Here is a 19,143-nt window from a genome sequence, read left to right as displayed (position 1 = left end):
AGTGGGCCCTGCACTCCGCATCACCTTGCTCACACCACAGCCCTGGTATCCCCGTCGACGATGCACTACGCTGACACTGACGCTGCTACCTGCCCGGTGGCCTGAGGACACCGCTCATGAGGTACATGAAACACCATCCCATCCCACACCGCAGCCCAGGTCCACTGATGCCTGCGCCATTGGCTCTAGCATTGTCAGATGCCCCTGCCTACACCGCGACCCGTGGGCATTGCGCAGAGCCGCCCTGTGTTTTACTGCCACCTTGGGCCTGCTGACGACATTGCTTCAGCCACGATGAGTCCACTGCTTGTGACCTGGAGACACCGCACATTGCATCACCCTGCTTCACAACGCAGCCATGTGCTCATCTACGCCACCGGGTGCCATCAACCAGCCATTGCCTACACTGTGACCTGTGGGCACTGCACGTCACACTGTCCTACTTCGCACTGCAGCCCCGACACCCTCAACACCAGTGGTCCTGACTTCGTCATCAGCCTGGAGTTCCATCTGCAATGCATGACTTCAAGGGCCCGACGACACCCTGCAGCAATCTCCGGAACTGATGCCCGCCAGCGATGCCACGCTCCGGATCTCATCGCGAGGATCACGAAGCCCTAGATTTCCAAGGTATTGTTTGTGGGTCTTCCCGACATTGTAGCTGGCCTGCGACCTGCAGTCAGCCTGAACTGTTGGATTTGTTTTCATGACGACATGATAGCCCCAGATGAAGCTATCGACTTCAAGGAACTATATTTGTAAGTTAATTCTTGCAAAATTCATATTTTTAATACTGTATGTTGGATTTTATCTCATTTTTATCTTGTTTTACACAGATAAATATTGGCTTTTTTTCGAAAACTGGTGTGGTGTCTTTTTATGGTGTTTTCACTACACTGTGTGTTATGTGCAAATGCTTTAGACATTGATTCTGAGATAAGCCTAACTGCAGGGGTTATCTGAGCTGGTTATCTCCCTTATCCCGACTAGAGTGAAAGTCCCAACTTAGAAAGAGTGTAAACTGACTGCCAACTAGAGACCTCATTTCTAACAAAGTCACTCCAGTACTACTGCACAAAATAAGCTCAGATAATTCTTAGACGTGCCCCAGATATAAAACATTAACAAGCATGTATGCACACATGTGGTGGGAATGTGCCATAGTGCAACAGTTTTGGTGAGATATGACCACAAAGCTGGGGGCTCTGAACAGCATTCCTGTGCGATGTGAGCTGTATGTGCTTGTTAGGTTAGCTCACTAAGACGAAAACGAATAAGCGGTCTGTTAAAATAATAACACTGGGGCTGATTGTTGCGAAAAAGTGTATGGCGGTTAGATGGAAATGGGTGGTGCCCCTGATGATGAAACAATGGGAGAAAAAGATGCTGAATCACAGTGGAGTGTGGGGTTCACAGGAAACTGCAGCAGGGCAGAATGGACAACCATGAGGGCTTGCTTGAATTGGACTTGATAGAGATCGAATTAGAACAAGCTCAGCAGTACACAAGTATATCAGACAGACGTATCCATGGAGGTGTAAGGTGATTAAATGTTTTGCACACAAATACATGGTTAATAAATGGTGGAATGAAGCCTAACCACAAGGAGGGATCAAGTGGGGTGGGATATGTCTGTTGTCTTCCAGTTTGTGGATGTTGTTATTCTTATTGATTGAAACTCAAAAGAAACATAGATGTTATTCTTATTGCTTGAAACTCATTAAAACAGATGTAAAAACAAGAAAAGGGATATGTTGGAAATGACCCTTTCTGCAGGGTTATCCCCAAACTTTTTGCATTTCTCCTTCTATTTTTCTGACCCTCCTTTTGTTGGCTTTCGTACTCTGGGGATTTCACCACTGCTAATCAGTGTTAAAGTGCATGTGCTCTCTCCCTTAAAACTTGGTATAGTTGGCTTACACATGTTTGGCTTATTTAATTTACCTCGAAGTCCTTTGTAAAGTGGTATACCATATACTCAGGGCCTGTAAATTAAATTCTACTAGTGGGCCTGCAGCGCTGATTGCACCACCCACAGGTCTGCCACTGCAGTGCCTGTGTGTGCATTTTACTGCCACCTTGACTTGGCAAGTCAAACTACTTGCCAAGGCCTAAGATCATTTTTACTACACCTAAGTCACCCCTAAGGTAGGCCCTAGATAGCCCTCTGGGCGGCAGAATGCCGTGTTTGTAAAAGGTAGGACATATATTTTTGTGTACTACATGTCCTAGTAGTGACAAACAGCCTATTTCATTTTTCACTACTGTGAGTTCTGCTCCTCTCATTAGTTTGCATTGGGAATTGGCTTATATTTGTCTAAGTGGCAATTTCTAATCTGTACGGAGTAGTGTGGGCATGTTTGGTATGTTTGGAATGGTAGTGAGAAATCCTGCTTACTGGTGTAGATAGATTTTACATTACTATTTTAGAAATGCCACTTTTAGAAAGTGGGCATTTCTCTGTGTTTATAACTCTAGTGCATTCCAGACTGACTCCAATCCATGTCTGGGGCAGAGTGATAGTTCCACTTGGTGCATACTTTCCAGACAGCCATCAAACAGGAGGGGCTGTGTGTAACAGAAGAGACATCTGCATACTGATAGTCTTCCTGGGCTGGGGAGAGGGAGGTTGTTCACACCTTACATGTGAATAGGTTGTGTCCTGCCCTCACACAATGGGCTGATTACCCTCTACCTATGTCTAGAGACAGGGCTGGGTGAAAAGGTGTTGTGCTTCACTTAAAATGGTTCTTTAGAAGATACCCCTCCAGACAAAGGCATTTTTGGAGTATAAATACCAGGGATCTCACCCCATGATTTTCAAAGTACTTTTGGAACTGGGACCGAACCTCTGTCCGAAGGACTGCTGGATTGCTGGACTGCTCTTCCTATAGTTGCCCTGCCACCTGTTGCTGCTGGGGGGCATAAAGTACACCCTGGATTGCTTTTCTGCTGGTTGCCCTGATGCCAGCCTGCTCTCTGACTCTGAACTACCTAGGCACTGTTGGACTGCCAGGAGGAACTGCCATCAATGGCCTTATTGTGCTGGCCTACTTGCCCACTGCTGTTCCCTCCTGTGTTCTCCCAGCAGTAGGGTGACCAGATTTTGAGGAGCAAAAACCGGGACAGGTCAGACATAAAAGATGGACTAAAGACTCTACACTCAATTTTATATCTGGCATGTTCCGTTTTTTGGCGTAGCTTTGTGAATGTGTGCCTATATATGTGTGTGCATATATATATATATATATATATATATATATATATATATATATATATATATATTTACACACACACTCATTTACAAGACTACACATATAAAAATAGCTATGGCTTGACCTCCCACCCTGCACCCCCAACCCGCCCCACCCACCTCTCTCTGCTCCCAACTCCCTCTCTCTGCTGGGAGCAGACCTGGGGATTTTGTTGCCTGAGAGTAACAGATAAATTACTTTAATTATTGCATACTTTGGGTCCCTTAAAGGAGAACTTACCTTTAACTTACTTCCCTAGATAATCTGACCTTTGTCCCAAAAACCGGGACATTTGTTTAAAATTAAGGGAAGCGTCGGGACTGGGACAGTCCTCTAAAAAACGGGACTGTCCAGGGAAATCCGGGACATCTAGTCACCCTACCCAGGGGCCAGCGTAAGATCACTGGTATTGAACTGCTACCCCTGGCCCTGCAAATATAGCATCCGGGGAGCACTATATTGTCTGCATGTGCTTGAAAGTAGCGCATGGAGAGAGCTTCATCTGGTTGTACATTTTTAGAGCCACACTAGCGCTTCATGAGGGCTTTATACGTTTACCCCCTGTTTTTAAGAACTAAGCACATGGTGAGTGCTTTTATCCCTACCCCAGCGCGCGGAGAGTGTTTTGCCCTGGTGCGGCAGGACCCCGAGTGACGATCGTGCCCCGCCTTTCCTCACGAGGAGAAAGTCGCCGCAGGTCCTAGAGGAATCCCAGGAGGAAGCGTGAAATCAGAGCAGAGGAACTCCGTTGTCATCAGCCAGCTGGCGGGGCTTGGCAGCCCAAGGAAGACGCCACTAGCCGCCGCTTGTCCCCGAGCCCCTCCGTGCATCAGAGGACATTACGCCTGGGCCAGAAGAGACCTCAGGGCACCCACAAAGGTACTGGATTGGGCAGTTGCACCACGTGGTCGCGGACAGCTGCTGTCAGGATTTGAGCGCAGAGACTGACTAAGGTCTCCATGTTGTGGCCCCCCTTGGTCTGCACATACCTTGGGGGGCATTCATTGATCTTCGCCTTACAGGGTGAGATCTTGACGGTTGCCACAGTTTCGTGCCTGGAGGAAATCCCTTCTACTTTTCATATTACGCGTGATAAACACGCAGGAGCCTCTGAACCCCTTCTTGTATTTTAATTACGCTACTGCTGATAGTGGGTGCACCGGCCTTCTGTGCCCCCCACGTTTCCTTACCTAATTACCGACTAAATCCTAATAGAAGCACAGTAGCGCGGTGCTTTCTTTTTTGTAAGGTGACACTCAGTGATTTATTTGTTTTAGTTAAGTATGGTGATTCCTGTGCGCTCCTGCCAATAACCAAATGGTTGCATTTCATGCCCTGGCGTTCAAATATATGATATGTTGATTCTTACAGTGTCATGAAAATGAGCATTCTTTCAGGGTGGCATAATATGCACTGTGTCATTGATTCATGCACATCTTCACAACCTACTACATTTCTTGGCCTGAGGTTATGATGTATGTTATTGTGGTCCTTGCATTGTCAGGATAATGCATACGTATTTGCATAAGACGCCCAGTAGTTCTAACGATTGATGTTTTTGTTTATGTTAAAATATACACAATATACTATGTTTCTATATATGCTCCTGTGTGGAGTCTCTTTTTTGGTGTATTTATTGTGGCACTGGTGTGAGTTTGTTGCGCAAACCCTATACACATTACCTCTGGGGATAAGCCTGACCACTCTGTGCCAAGCTACCGGGGGTGAGCACAAGTCTTTGGTGGGTACCTGACTTTTCCTGACCAGAGTGGTCGTTTCTACCTGGCTGAGGTGCCCACCCTACCCGGCCAGAAACACATTTCTAACAGGATCGCTGGTGGATTTAAGCATTCACAGTGCAAGCTAACAACCGATGCCTAATTTGTGTCTGTGGGGACAGGTGGTGGGCGCTGGCAATCGTTTGTGGGGACTCAGATCTATTTTGCATCAACAGATTTTGACCTGGAGCACAACAGAGAAAGGTACAAAAGAAAAAAATAAGGATGAAGAGAAAAATACAAAAAACAGTGTCAAAGGGATAAAGCTAAGATTAAAAACAACCTGCAAGCATTAGGTAAAGAGATAGGGAATCTAGTATGGTGGATGAAAGAGACATGAGTTTGGATAAGACAAGGTAGCCGCAGCATTCACGACTCCGGCATTTGGCAGCAGCGGTGGCTCTTAAGTAAATCTGAAGGGGTCTCTGTACTAAATTTTATTCTTATAAATTAAGCACTGATAATAATATCAACTAGCATGTTCTTGAAACACAGCTATTCTGATATGTGCTGGTTTATAGCTGGGTCATCCATGCACTTCCACCACCTATTATGTAATGTTATCTGGTGTTGGTATACAAGGCAACTGTCAGTGTTGTGGCATCAGACCTCTTTTATCTAGTCTGTCGCGAATCAGACGTAAAGTTGAGTCTGCATGTGTGGTGGATGAGATTCATGGGTAGAGGGACATTCAACGTGGGAAGAGTGGAGTGGCAGAAATGTGAATGAAACTAGTGTGCCTGTGCCACAGAAAGGAGTATTATTTTGCTTTTAGCTGCTTTTCTTCCCACGCCTAGTGAGGTTTCCACAAGTCCACGTTTGGGAATGAGGACTCTTCTGTGAAATGGATTTAGAGTAAAGAACTGAGTGGGTCAGCGCTGCAGAAGGGCAGAAGCCTTCATGTAAGAGCTCTCCAAAAAGTGAGGCGGACCTGTAATTTCATGAAACAAACCCAGGAAGGGCCCAATGGCTAGAGGTGACTGTGCACATTATAGATCAAAGCAACATAACACAAGGTGTCTTCCATTTAACAAAGTACTTGATGACTTGACAAGCATGCCGAAATCTCACACTTTGTAAGAAATTACCTCTTTTGAAATGTTTTGTGTACTTGAATTATGAAAATGGCCTCTGATTTTCCTGTCAGATCAGGACGTAAGGCAGGCCCCTGTGGTGCAACGGGGCCCAACCCTTTAGGGGCCCTTCAACCCTAAGATGGGCTCCATTTAGCCTAAGACCAATATCTGTGAGATAGGGGGCTAAGGAGCACCTCTTCACATTTTGCAGGGAGCTACCGTCATTTTGCGTTAAGACACTGGCTCAAATGTATGCACATAGCCATCCTCTGCGTGAGCTATTCAAAAATACAATAGAGGGAAGTAGACCTGCCAGATCACTTTCAAGCTAACAAGAGGAGCATAAGCCACCCCTTCTTAAATAAACAGTACACACACAACAAGCAATTATATCGTTTGGGGCTTTTTACACCCTAACCTAGTGCAGAAAATATGGAGTAGCATTGTCATAGTTGTAATACAGACACTAGCAAAGCTGAAAGAAATCAAACAAAGTTTAAAAACTCCAAACTTTATTGTTCACTAGTGAGAATCCTAGCATACATTTGATCTCAGATATGCACAGTTATGTAAAACGTTCCCTGTGCACCTTGGTGCAGCCTACATCATTGGGCCTCTGGCAGAAAATATCCTTGGTACAGGCATTGATCACAGGCATGTAGATGGTCCGCTTCTTCCTTCCTTCTGCAAGTGAAAATGTTGTATATTTCTATGTCTGGTTATCGTGGTTACCTGACAAGAATGGCATGGAAACCACTCCTCCCATGGATTTCTAATAAGAACGCAGGCCCTCATTACGAGGCTGGCGGTCATGAGACCGCCAGCCTTGCCGTGGCAATCCCACCACCTCGGAGCCGGTGGTATGGACCGCCACATTACAAGCAGTGGGGCTTGGCAGATGCCAAGCCTCCACAACCCCTCCTGGCCCGCTGGTGCGGTTGCACTGCCACGGCCGGCGGGGAGCACCTCCAACCCGGCGGCAGGCCTCAGCCTGCCATCCGGATTACGAGGTTGCACACCGCCAGGCTTTCCGTGGTGGTCACCCCGCCACGTAAAGCCTGGCGGTCACGCACCCGGCGACAGGAATCTTCATTCCTGTCGCCACCACACACACACAAACACACACGTCCTCACACATGCACACATCCCTTCCTCCTGTCCACACAGGCACCCTCCACCCCTTCACGCACCTGTGCATTCACATACTCACCCATTCAGCATACGCATACATGCACGCAGACGCCCCCACTCACCCACATTCATCCATACAGGCACCCGCATACACACACACATACACCCTCACAGACATACACATACACACGCACGCATTCAGCACCCCCTCCTCAAACATGCACACATGCACCCATTGGAAAGGACGCTAACAGGGCGGGGGAGGTGTAGGGGAAACCAGGGCTTGTGTGCCAAATTATGGCGCTACACTGTTCAGAGGCAGAAAAACTGCCTCTAAGCAATGTAGCGCCATTTTCTGGCACACAAGCCCCGTGGACATGGCTCCTGTCTTAGCAAAGACAGAAGCCATGCCCACCACCCCAATGGCCATGCCCAGGGGACAAATGTCCCCTGGGCATGGCCATTGGGGCCAGCGCCATGCAGGTGGCACCAAGTCAGGGCCCCCGAGAGGGGGAAAAAAAAGTATACGCACCGGGACTTACCTGGGAAGGGTCCCCTCTCCTTAGATGTCCTCCTGGTGTGGGTGGGGGTGTCCCTGGGGCCAGGGAAGGTCACCTATGGGCACTTTCCATGGTTTCTGACCAAGAAATATGCCTACAGGTCCCCTTACGCCTGCCCATACCCAGGCGTTAAATAATGGCGCTAAGCAAGCTTAGAGCCATTATTTAGGGCCCCCATCCCCCTGTGCGGGATTTTAGTACGGGGGGATAAATATGGCGCAAAGACCATATCATCCTTTTCTGGACGGGAACACCTACCTTGCATCTCATTGACGCAAGGTAGGTGTGCACGTCCAGAAAACAACGTTAACTCCATAACTCTGGCGCAAGACGTGTCTAGCGCCAAAGTATAAATATGGAGTTAGGTTTGCGCTAAATTAACGTTAAAAAAAATGACGCTAATTCAGCGCAAACCGAGTGTAAATATGGGCCTTAGTCTTTGAATTGCCCAGGGTAAGATTGTGGCTTATGATTTCCTGTTTCTTTCCACAGGTTTACTTCCTGCTTTGGGCTATAAAAAAGAGACTAGACTCAAGTGTTTGGGCTATAAAAGGAGACTAGACTCACGTGGCAATAGTGCTTGCTTGCCTGGAGCTTGCTCGATTCACTCTCCAGCTTCCCTGCTTATCCTGCTTGTTTCTACAAGCTTCCTTCCTCTGCTCATCCTATTGATCGGCCTGACTTGGTCGAAGGTTGTTTTACTGTATCCTGTTTTTTCCTTCCATTGTGCTGCACTTCTAGTCACATCTCTTGACTATCTGTAACAATTCTAGAGCATGAAGTTGCTTCAGGAAGTGTTCAGCCCTTTCTTCTTCTCAAGAGGCTTCAGCTGTCGTCTAAGAGACCTGCCCTTGACAGTAAGGCAGTTAGTAGGGGTAGTTAATGAGGCACTCTACCATAGTTAGTAAGGGCCTCTATCCTACATCATTGATGCAATCAGTGATTTCTTGGGCGAATCACTTCTCGTGGGTGGAGGGAGAGAAATCCGCACCACAAAAGTATAAGCTCCATTTAGACTTCTAGTAGTTGAACCCTCTCACATTTCGAAAGGGAGTGATGTTTGCAGATGAGATGGCATAGTGGAAGGAATTCTTCTGCTGGAGTCTTCTCTGGATTGCCACTTCGTCCAGACAACAAGGAGTTTGGCATTACCGGGCACCTCTGTGAACTTTTTACTATCAAATGGCCCATCATTCACTCCAATTTTTTCAGATGTTCGTTACTTATCCAGCTATATGTGCAGGCAGATCACACAAATGACATGTACATGCATCATGACAAGTCTACCGCTTTATGCCTGATATGGGACTGACCATGTCAAAGCACTGTTAGTTTCTCAGTCACTTAATTTGCCTTGACAGTGTCATTTCCCAATTCGTCTTTTCCAAATCAGCTAGAGCATCTCACTGCCTTTTGGTCTCCAGCACTATTTCACCTCAGTACAGGCTGAAGCTATCCTATATTAGAATGCTTTCCTTTCAAAAGATGCAGCCTAGAAGTTACCCTCGCGTCCTCTTCAAGAGGCAATAAAGCGCAGAAACAAAGGAAAGACTATGGAGCAGGTGGAGGCATTCAAGCCAATCAGAAATCTTAGGAGAGATAGAGTACATTTTTACGATAAAAGGTTTTTAAGGTGAAACCACCACAGCATCAAAATTCATGCGTTTACATATGCAATTGACTAGAAAATGTACCGCGGCGATCATTTACAGTGTGGTGCGCTGTCTGTAGTGTGACTGGGGTGATCCTACATCTAAAAACAAAGCTTCCATGTGGCAGAGAGACAAATGTTAACCACAGACAAATGATTCCAGGATATCGATTAAGAAAATAAACAGACTTCGCAGCTATGAAATATTTACTTCTTAAGGGAGTGCTCGTGCTCATGTGTTCATATAATGCAAGGATGTAAAAATAAAATACAGTGCTATCTTAGAAAACGGCAATAGAGCAAAGGCGATTGCATAGTTAATTGCACTGAGCATACATAGTTTCTAGAACAATAAGCCCATAAATCCGGGAAATTTCAACTTGCCGGTGTTTGTTGACTGGATTTTAGAGTTATATGTTTGCTGGGTCATCATCAGAACTAGAGATATTTGCCAATGCAGGAGCTATAAGCATGATTCAGTAAAGGCAGAGTAAATGTCCAGACTGATTCTAAAACGACGCGGCTCAGGTGAATTGATCTCTTGCTGAATGTCCTCCTTAATAGCCAGTAAATTGGCGTCTAGTGTGCATTCTCGAACTGACAACAGAAGCGGCCAAAGACATGTACCGCCATCTCAAGGACTGGACACAGATAATGCCATCGCCTCCAAAAGGCCAGCTGCTGCCATCCCACCATGACTATAGTGTGACACAAGGGTTAGCATTTTCTTTGACCCTGAAGTGGTTCTGACCTCATGGCAGGGGCACATTTGGAAAACAATCACAGCCACAGTGATGACCTGTCTGACCCTAAGTTGGAGGACTTACCTTAGAAAAAAATGTCTCGCCCTAGGAATTCCGTTCTAGCATATAAGGGACATTTGAGCATTTGCTTACTGTGCATGCTGGTTTCAGACAGTAACAAACATTTGCAATGCAATGGGTATCACGTTTCCTCGAGTTAGGGCTGTTAGCGTTGTAAACTTCTAAATAGAACTTTCTTGCCACACAAACTGAAAACAAAAAGTAAAACTGTTGACTTAAGCGAGCTGGTTCAAAGTGCCGCCGTGAGCGCAAAGAGAGAGACAAAAGGACAAAGAAGTTCGCTCGCAGTCAAAGTTATCGGCAAAAGTGCAATTATCCATATAACAGGGTCGATGGCCAAGGCGGTAACAAAACCGCCCTAAGGAGGGCCAAACAGTTACCAACGAACACAAAGGATTTTTGAACGGCAAGCCCATGAACGAGTGACCATGATGGGCGTGCAGTGGGCGTGGTTAAAAGCCCAGACACATAAAACACATCAGAAAAGCAGCTCTTGCACGCTGCTATGCTCGACCTAAAAATGCATGTATGGAACATAGTGAAAGAGGGTCCTACATATAAGCTCTTCTGGGACAAGAAACACTGAGGGGTAAATCACTGCTGAGAAAGCCGGCATTCCCTGTATCGAAACGAATGGGGGTCAGGGGAGGCAAGTCGACAGGACAGCGACAATTTTGGCAGCTGTTCCATTCTTGCCCACCTCTAAATCAGGCCGTAGTTATTTGTAATTATGCTTGAAAGTTTAAATGCCCCTGTGTATTTTTTCTACCTTATGAGTTTAGGAAGACAGACAATTAAATCTCCCATCAGTGCACCAAAGATAAATTTCCTTGCACTCATTCAAATTTTAAATGCATTTTTAGCGTTAGCATGTTAGATGGATAAAGCTGTATTTAGATACCACAACACCTGTTTTTATTATCCCTAGCCCCAAATGAGAGTATGTGTTTTACCACCTTTTTAATTTTTAGAAAATAGCTATTTCTGGGTATGCCAACTAAAACCTTAGAAACATCTTATAAACGACGAATGTACGTTTGAAACAAGTAAACTTTGTTACAAGAGGAAAGGAATACATAACAAAGGCCAGCATTTTAATTGAAAAGAGATTATGTGGAAGACAGATTTTGGGATTGGTGTATTCCTTGACAGAGTGAGTGGTTGGTTGCTAGGAATACCCTGCAGGGAATAAAGATGTTGGGGGTTAGTAATTTTAAAAATGTGCTGCTGTATAGGGAAAGGTGGCTCCATATGTACTGTCTGCTTTGTAATTCTGTGTTTCTCACATGTGCTCTTTTCAGCATTAATTCACATTAGCAGTAGGCAGAATTCCTAGTACTGTGGGGTCCTAGTCGCTGGCTATATACAAGTGCCAGAAAATCAGGTAATTTCTTTTTGTCTTCCCAAAGTATGGCCGCTGTGTGAGACGTTAAGGCATAGGCAAAGTAGGCAATTGCATAGGATCCCCACCTTCCAAGTGGTCCCCTGGGAAAGTAAACAATCTATGTATCTAGCTTACTTCTGAATATTTCCTTATCTCAGCCTTTCTACCCTCTGCATCTGAGACTCAGGATTTTGGGGGCTATGGAAGTACGTTTTTATATGTTTTTGTGTGAGCCCAGGTATGAACGTTTTTGATGGCATCATTCTGGCTTCAGTTAGCAGAAAATGGGCAGTAAACCTATGAACACGGAGTCCCAACATAGATCTTGCCCGGGCCCCAAAGCTCCTTAAGGCGAGACTGTCACTATTTCTAGGTGCTACACTGGATTTTGGTTTCATGGTCTGAATCTGGTTTGGAACATAAGGTAATATATAAGGGAATAGCAGTAGGGAATGGAAAACATTTAAAAACTAGGAAGAAAGTGTTACATTGAAACAAATAGTAGGGACAATTCTTTCAAAGTCAGAAGAAGTGGCAAATCAAAGTCTTGCTGACTCACACAAGCAGCATATTCCAATTTGTTTAGCATATGCCTACGAGTGGTCATAATTTACAACTATCTGGCAAAATCACAGCATCCTCTCACTTAGTCTTATCGTTTCTCTACACAAACTATGTAAAAGAGTGGTATGGTGCCCCTTTCTAGACGTTCTACACCTTACACCTATAACATTCAGATGCACAGTAGATGCACCAATAAGCCTACAACTACGCATTGAGAAGAAATGTGTAATTTATGTATCCCGTGTGTGACCAACGTACATATAGCTCACCTTAGATGTGCACCTGGATCCCACTACCTGCATGCCAGCTGTGAGTAAGGTATGGCATATAGGTCATACCAGACTACCTTCTCGCCAAATGAAATTTCTAAATGCATAAGTAAAGATGGCATGCTGTTGACTATAACAAACTCTGCGTGGCTGAAAGCCACATGTATTTTTTATGTCGGATCTGTTGATAATTGGGTCATCCTTTGCTTCTTGCATATTTTATGTGTGGCTAACAGTCTGACGCTTCCTTTTCTAGTGTGCAGCTTTGTGGTTCACAAGCGGTGCCATGAATTCGTCACATTTGAATGTCCCGGCGCTGGGAAAGGCCCTCAGGCAGATGTAAGTACCTCTCCGTGATGCAGAGTTCTGGTGTCAGAGATTAATGGATGCATTGTAAGGTATGGAAAAGGCTCAAGGTCTAAATCGGGCCTCTACACTTCACTGGATTGTTGAATCCTCGGAGAATCACTAATCTACCCATATCATATGTCCCTATATTAATCCACCACTAATTCCTTTTGGGTTCCAGAGTAGCGTGCTACTCACCGAAAAGCGCTTCAACGCCTCGTCAGGGGTAGCAAGTGCTATATAAATACTATTACAATACAATACAATATCTTGGCTCCCTGCCCTTTTGTTCCTTAAGGGGTAGCTGGTATTTCCATTCTGTTTGTTTATTGTTTGTATAGCACACTGAACGATCTGATTGATTCTAGGCACTTGAGACTCTTCCATCCTGGCTATTCCATTTGTACACTGGTCCCCTTAAATAAGTACAAATTAAAACACCTTTGTCCTGAAGACTGACTCTATAGATTTTATTGACAGAACAGCTGTTGGGAGAAGCAGAATGGTGCATTTAGCATATGTGACATCATGACATGTGCTATTGTTATAACTGTGCCACTCTACCAGGAGAAAGAAAAAGCTATATTTATTTCACAACTATTTCAGATGTAGTTACAAACACACAAAATGCATTGTTTTAATAACGTGGGTGGAGGGTGGGGTAGACCATTAACATATTTTATGGACAAGTCAATGACGTTTTGCTTATCTAATGACCAAAGTACCAGTGGCGACCCCGCACTCTGGAACAAATCTCTTTGTATGAACTGTTTTTGATCAGGGACCAGGATAGTAGTTACATTCACTCGATTTGATTTAGTTTCATAACAGTATAACTGATTATGGGCCACATGTAGCAACTTTCAGATTTGCGACCCGCAAATTGTGAGTCAGAGCGACTCGCAATTTGCGAGTCGCAAATCCGAATGTTGGATGGTATTCCTGACACCATCTGTGATTCGCAAGGGGGTCGCAAATGCCCACCTCATGAATAATCATGGGGTGGGTCGCAATTTCCGACCCCCATGCGAATGGTGGCCCTCACAGGGATGGTGGCCTGCTGCGGACAGCAGTCCATCATGTCTGTGACTGCTTTTCAATAAAAGCTGTTTTTTTTTTGTAATGCAGCCCATTTTCCTTAAAGGAAAACGAGATGCATTACAAAAACAAAAAATGAAACGTTTTCGTTTCATTTTACCACTGCCTGCTCTGAAAAAATGTTTACAGTGACATTCACAACGGGGAAGGTGTCCCGTAGGGACCCCTTCCCTTTTGCGAATGGGTTACCACCCATTTGAAATGGGTGCAAAATGCGTTTGGTTTGCGACCGCGTTCGCAGTCACAAACCAATCCTACATTGCACTGCGACTAGCAATTAGAAACACCCCTTCCTACTTGCGAGTCGCAAACCCGTTTTGCGATTCGGTAACCAGGTTCCTGAATCGCAAAACGGGGTTTGTGCATTGCGATGTGCTTTTTGCACGTCGCAAACAGCAAAATATGCTGTTTACGACGAGCAAAAAGATAGCTAATGTTTCCCTGTATACTTTGTAATTGAGAAAAGAGTGCAATATTATATTCCTATATTTTTCCTTGCACACATTTTTGAAAGACCAGCCTACATATTTGCTAACCATACTACAAAAATAACTTTAGCAATTAAGAGAGAAATCTCTTCTGCAACATGGTTGTAATCACATAAAACAGTCTGGATCAAACACGATTTGTTGATGGGCAGAGGGCCGTTGCTAGAATATGGCTGCATTCATTTCGCAGTGTTTGACGCTGTTTGCTGGCTATGATTTGTCTTACACATAACCAGCTTTGCTGAGCCTAGCTAAGTGTGCCCTGCTGCCTGGCGGTTGGGGGCTCGGGCGGGACGGGGGGGCAGAGGAGGGAGGTGAAGGAGACTATGCCAGTCACATGACATCTGCCATTTTGAGAGCATGTTAGGGCAAGGCCTTTAGCTAATTTTTTAGCATTTATCTGGTGCACATGTATTCAATGTACACACCCTCCCTAGGGGTTCGGTGTACAGCTAACCACTGAGTAATGAAGTCATGCTCAAGTAGTGATCTTCTCAGTACTCCTGTATAAGGCTCTACTGTGCTACTTAGGTATTGATTTTTGTGCGTGAGTACAACAAACTTTTTTCTTTTTCATTGTACTCTAGCCTCTTGATGTTATTGTCCTTAGAGTAAGCTGAAGCACACTTTGAAGCAGCAAAAAATGATGGTGAAATGGTTAAATTAATCACAGTCACTGGTAATTACTCTGGCCACGTGTCAGTTCCTTTTTTGCCCACAATGCCACTCCAGACAGAGACTAGCCAAATGTAGGTCTTCAAACCAGACTTGGTCCCCATCATATGCTAAGAGTCCAGCCAGGACTGCCAGGCTATGTCCCTTCTAGATGAGACCACAAGCAACCCCAGACTGGAAGGAAGTTTAGTCAAATCACCTTCTTGAGGAGAGTTGTTGATAGAATAATGTCACTCTGTGAAAAGAGGGGTCTTTACAATTCTTTGGTGTGTGTGACAGATGGAGGAACACAAGTAGCTTGCTTCGGTGAAAACAGATCAGCACAGTAGCACGCCCTACTTCCATGGCCTTGCATGAAAGCTTCCATCTCTCTCTGTGGACCTCACTTTCAAGGGCAAATCCCTGCACCACATATTCCCTCATGTGGCTATCTTCATCTAACAGGGATCCATCCCTCCTGTGGGCATCTCTAGATATCCGGTTTCTGAGGTGAGGCATTCATTACAGGTTTTCTGATAATCCTAAATCGGGTGGAAACAGACGTTACAATTTAATAAAAGTTGGTGTAATGTATGGAAAGATATGCAGAATGAAGGGAACACCTGCAGAAAGATGTGCACAAATACTGTTTTATAAAGTTATTCTTCATTTAAATAGTTAAACCTGTCATAGTACTGGATTATTGCTCCCAGTAATTGGCGCACCCCATGATATAGGCAGGGCCACTGGAATTATGCAGCGTGGGAGTAAATTATGCATCATGAAAAGGCAAATTATGCAGCGTAATGCAGCACATTTTGTGATAGTAGTCTTCATTATTTTGACATGTTTATATTTTGTAACACTGGGCATTGTTTGCACCTCACTTTAACAACCACATATAGAAATAAGCAACAGAAAAGTGACCAGTCAACCTTTTCAAATGACCCTTCTTCTGCCGGGCATCACATGTCTCTGCATTTTTAGTAACTTTTAAACCGTTTGAGCTAGAAACATTATTTTTGTTAAAGACTGTATGTAGCAGATGATGGATTACGTGGCAAATGCGGCAAATCTATTTTATGCGGAAAATGACACAGCCGATTTAGGCAATTCCAAATAAAGGATTACTGTATCATTTGTTTTCTCTATGCCTTGTAACGAGGTCCTCATTGTTTAAACTGGGTTCATATTCTGGAGCTAGGGACTCTAAAATAACATTCTGCAGTGGCATAAGATAAGAAGAAACTCCTTTTTGCCTCCCTCTGCCGGCCGCATGGCTTCCTGCGCTCTGGCTCTTGTGAACATGGCCTATCTCTGTGAAAGCAGTTGTGGGACAAGTAGGCCATTTTCACAGAACTAACACCATGATGGATGCCACCGAATAATAAAGGCTTGCCGCTACTGAAGCTACATGTACCAAGTATGGGCTTAGGTGTGTGGTGGGAATGGGTGGGTGAAGATTTTATGTTGGCAAGTTCTCGTGGGAAACGTTTTTGCCGCGAACTTCACCTGCAGGTGGCAAAGTTATGTGATTGAGACACACTCTATACCATCATGAAGTGCCTAAACTGTGAACTTTGCACAAAAGTACTGGTGAAAATGTAAAGGTGGTCAACCCACAAATTACCAGGGAGAGTCGAGCCAGAGCAAAAGGTGTGGCTTGGCTCTTAAAACCCATGCACAGGCTGGGCCATGAACGTATTTGGCATGTAAATCATGCAACAAACATCAAGTAAACTGTATTTCTTTAACAAAGGAAGGCATTTCAACTGAGTACAGATTATATCACTGCATTGAGAGGCCTTTGTTAAGTGATCGTTTTTAAACATGAACTCCTGGCCCTATGGCCTGAGGACAAGGCTATTTGTCAACTAAGAGACAAGTTACCATTTGTGTGGCCTAAATTCCTGTCATATATGGAGTACCTTTATATCTTATTAAATCAAACAGAAGAGATTTTTGTACAGCAAACGTGATAAAGAAAAAAGAAAGCTCAGAGAAGTAAATTATTACCCTAGGATCACGCAATTTGGACAGGCGGATACCCTGAGATTGACCTCAGGTTTTCTGGTTTCACTTTGTACAATTCAGCCATTATATGGGGGTATCTCTCTCTTGTTTTATATTAAAAGTCACTTTTATGTCTTTAGTTATTGGTGCATGAAGTTAGAGCTTTTGTGGCAGGCAGGAGCCACCTGAGGAATCTGAGAGCTGGTATCTGGCTCGAGCATTCAATGGCTTGCCCATCTCTATGAGACTGTAATATGTAAGACCGTTGGTGATCAATGGCAGGTTACAGGTTTGTGGTCCGTCACCTGTAAGTGGTTTTGCTTTTTTGCATCTTAAACATAGTTAGAGAAACATAGTGCTAACTTTCCAAGTTCAACCAGCCAGCACAGAAAAATAAATTCTCCTACAAATAAAGATTGTAGGAAGCTGGCTATCTATGTTGTGTACCAATGTAAGGGACACAATGCTGATAGACCAGGTGACCCTTGTTGGTTTACAGGGGTTACAAATATAAGACTAAGTGCTCTTTTTTGTGGTAGTGTGGACGAGCAATTAGGTTCATCAGAAGGTGGTGCTAAGCATTTGTTGAACACACAGAACCGATAAATGAGAGACACACTCAAGAAGAAACACATGAACAATGTTTAGAAAAGTATAGATACTTTTTTATAGAATGTTTCAACACCAGAAACACTTCAAAGAAGGTAAGTACTGTTGCAGTGTATCAACTTTTGCAAGTAACAATTTTACTCAGATGCGCTTTTACGCGGTAAAGACTGAAAAGTACTTTTACGGCTATGGGGTACTACCAGTCGGTTCTGGGGGGTGCCATGTAGATCATTGGAGGTTACGGGGCGCAAGGTCACTAAAAACACAAGCAGTACAGTTTTACCTGCCCTGGGGCATCTGGCTGCAGTGATGCTGGTCGAGTCGGTGCCTTGCTCACTGCACGATTGGTGAAGAGGGATGAACCACCTAGAAATATACTGCAGAGGAGGACTTGGGGACAAGTCAGGGAACTCCAAATGGATGGCTTGGTCAGTAGGGGTCCTGAGAGTAGGGCACACTGTCAGTTGTTGTGAACCCAGGCCATGGAGCATGAGTACAGTGGGCTTTGGCCATCGGGTGCTCCTGCGTCAAGGTGCCCACTACTCTTGAGAGGACCTGCAAGAAGGAGACAAAAGAGGGCAGCTGGATCACTTTGGGTGCTGTCCTCTGCGATGCCGATGTTCCTTGATGGTTGGTCTCTGTTTGTGGCATTGGAGCCCGGACTGGACTTCAAACAAGCGTTGGTTGTTGCAAGGGGTCTGGTGCCCCAGGTGTTGATGCAAGATGGCTTCAGTGGGCCCTAGGCATCTTTTCACTTTGTGAGGAGGTGACCTCCACCTGGGTGACTGCGGAGTCCGTGAGCCTGGTGCTCAGCAGAACGGTGAGCCAGACGCTGCGGTTGGTGCCTGCAGGCTTCGGGGAAGTGGCTTCTCCACTTCAAGGGAGATGCTGATGGCTTGGTGAAGTGCTGGAGGCTCTCTGAGCCTTTTGGAGGATGCACAGCTGCAGGAAGAGTTGGGTTGTCATCATTGTCGGGACAGGAAGACAGGCAGGGTTTTGTGCCAAAGTCCACCAGCAGGCTGCAGTTCTCACTTCTTTGACTCTTCTTGGTCCTTCTTTTTTTGTAAGATGAATCTGTTCTTCTGGTGTCAGCGGGGCACCTAAATACTCAATTTAGGGGTATATAGGGGAGTGTAGGGTAGTTGCCAATGGGCAACTTACCTATGGGGTGACTACACCCCCTATATGACCACTTCCTGTGGGGAATAGGCATAACCCTGTCCAAGAATGCCTAATTCAACCAAAAACAGCATGGTGGAACTCGACTTCCTTTGTGACATCAGGCTGCCCACCTTAGGGGTGTGACTAGCCTGGTAGTGCAACACTCCTACTTGCAAAGCTAATTTCTCACCTTCCCTGGTGCCAAATGGGCCTCAGGGCAGGGGGTGGCAACTCCAAGGTCTGACGGAAGCTAGGGTTGCATATCAAAGACAGCCGGGACA

At 45.1% G+C, this 19,143-nt stretch overlaps 1 protein-coding gene across 1 annotated transcript in view; it reads left to right on the top strand.

The window, feature by feature from the left end:
* PRKCG (protein kinase C gamma) overlaps positions 1–19,143 on the top strand; it is a 758,936-nt gene that overhangs the window by 320,542 nt on the left and 419,251 nt on the right. Inside the window, exon 3 of the mRNA XM_069200667.1 lies at positions 12,748–12,830. Within this exon, the coding sequence (XP_069056768.1) occupies positions 12,748–12,830 (83 nt within the window). The remainder of the gene's footprint in view (positions 1–12,747; positions 12,831–19,143) is intronic.

This window comes from Pleurodeles waltl, chromosome 7 (genome assembly GCF_031143425.1).
Source record: "Pleurodeles waltl isolate 20211129_DDA chromosome 7, aPleWal1.hap1.20221129, whole genome shotgun sequence".
NCBI classification, from domain to species: domain Eukaryota; kingdom Metazoa; phylum Chordata; class Amphibia; order Caudata; family Salamandridae; genus Pleurodeles; species Pleurodeles waltl.
The sequence above is the reverse complement of the archived record's forward strand: the minus strand, read 5'-3'. Positions and strand labels throughout refer to the sequence as shown.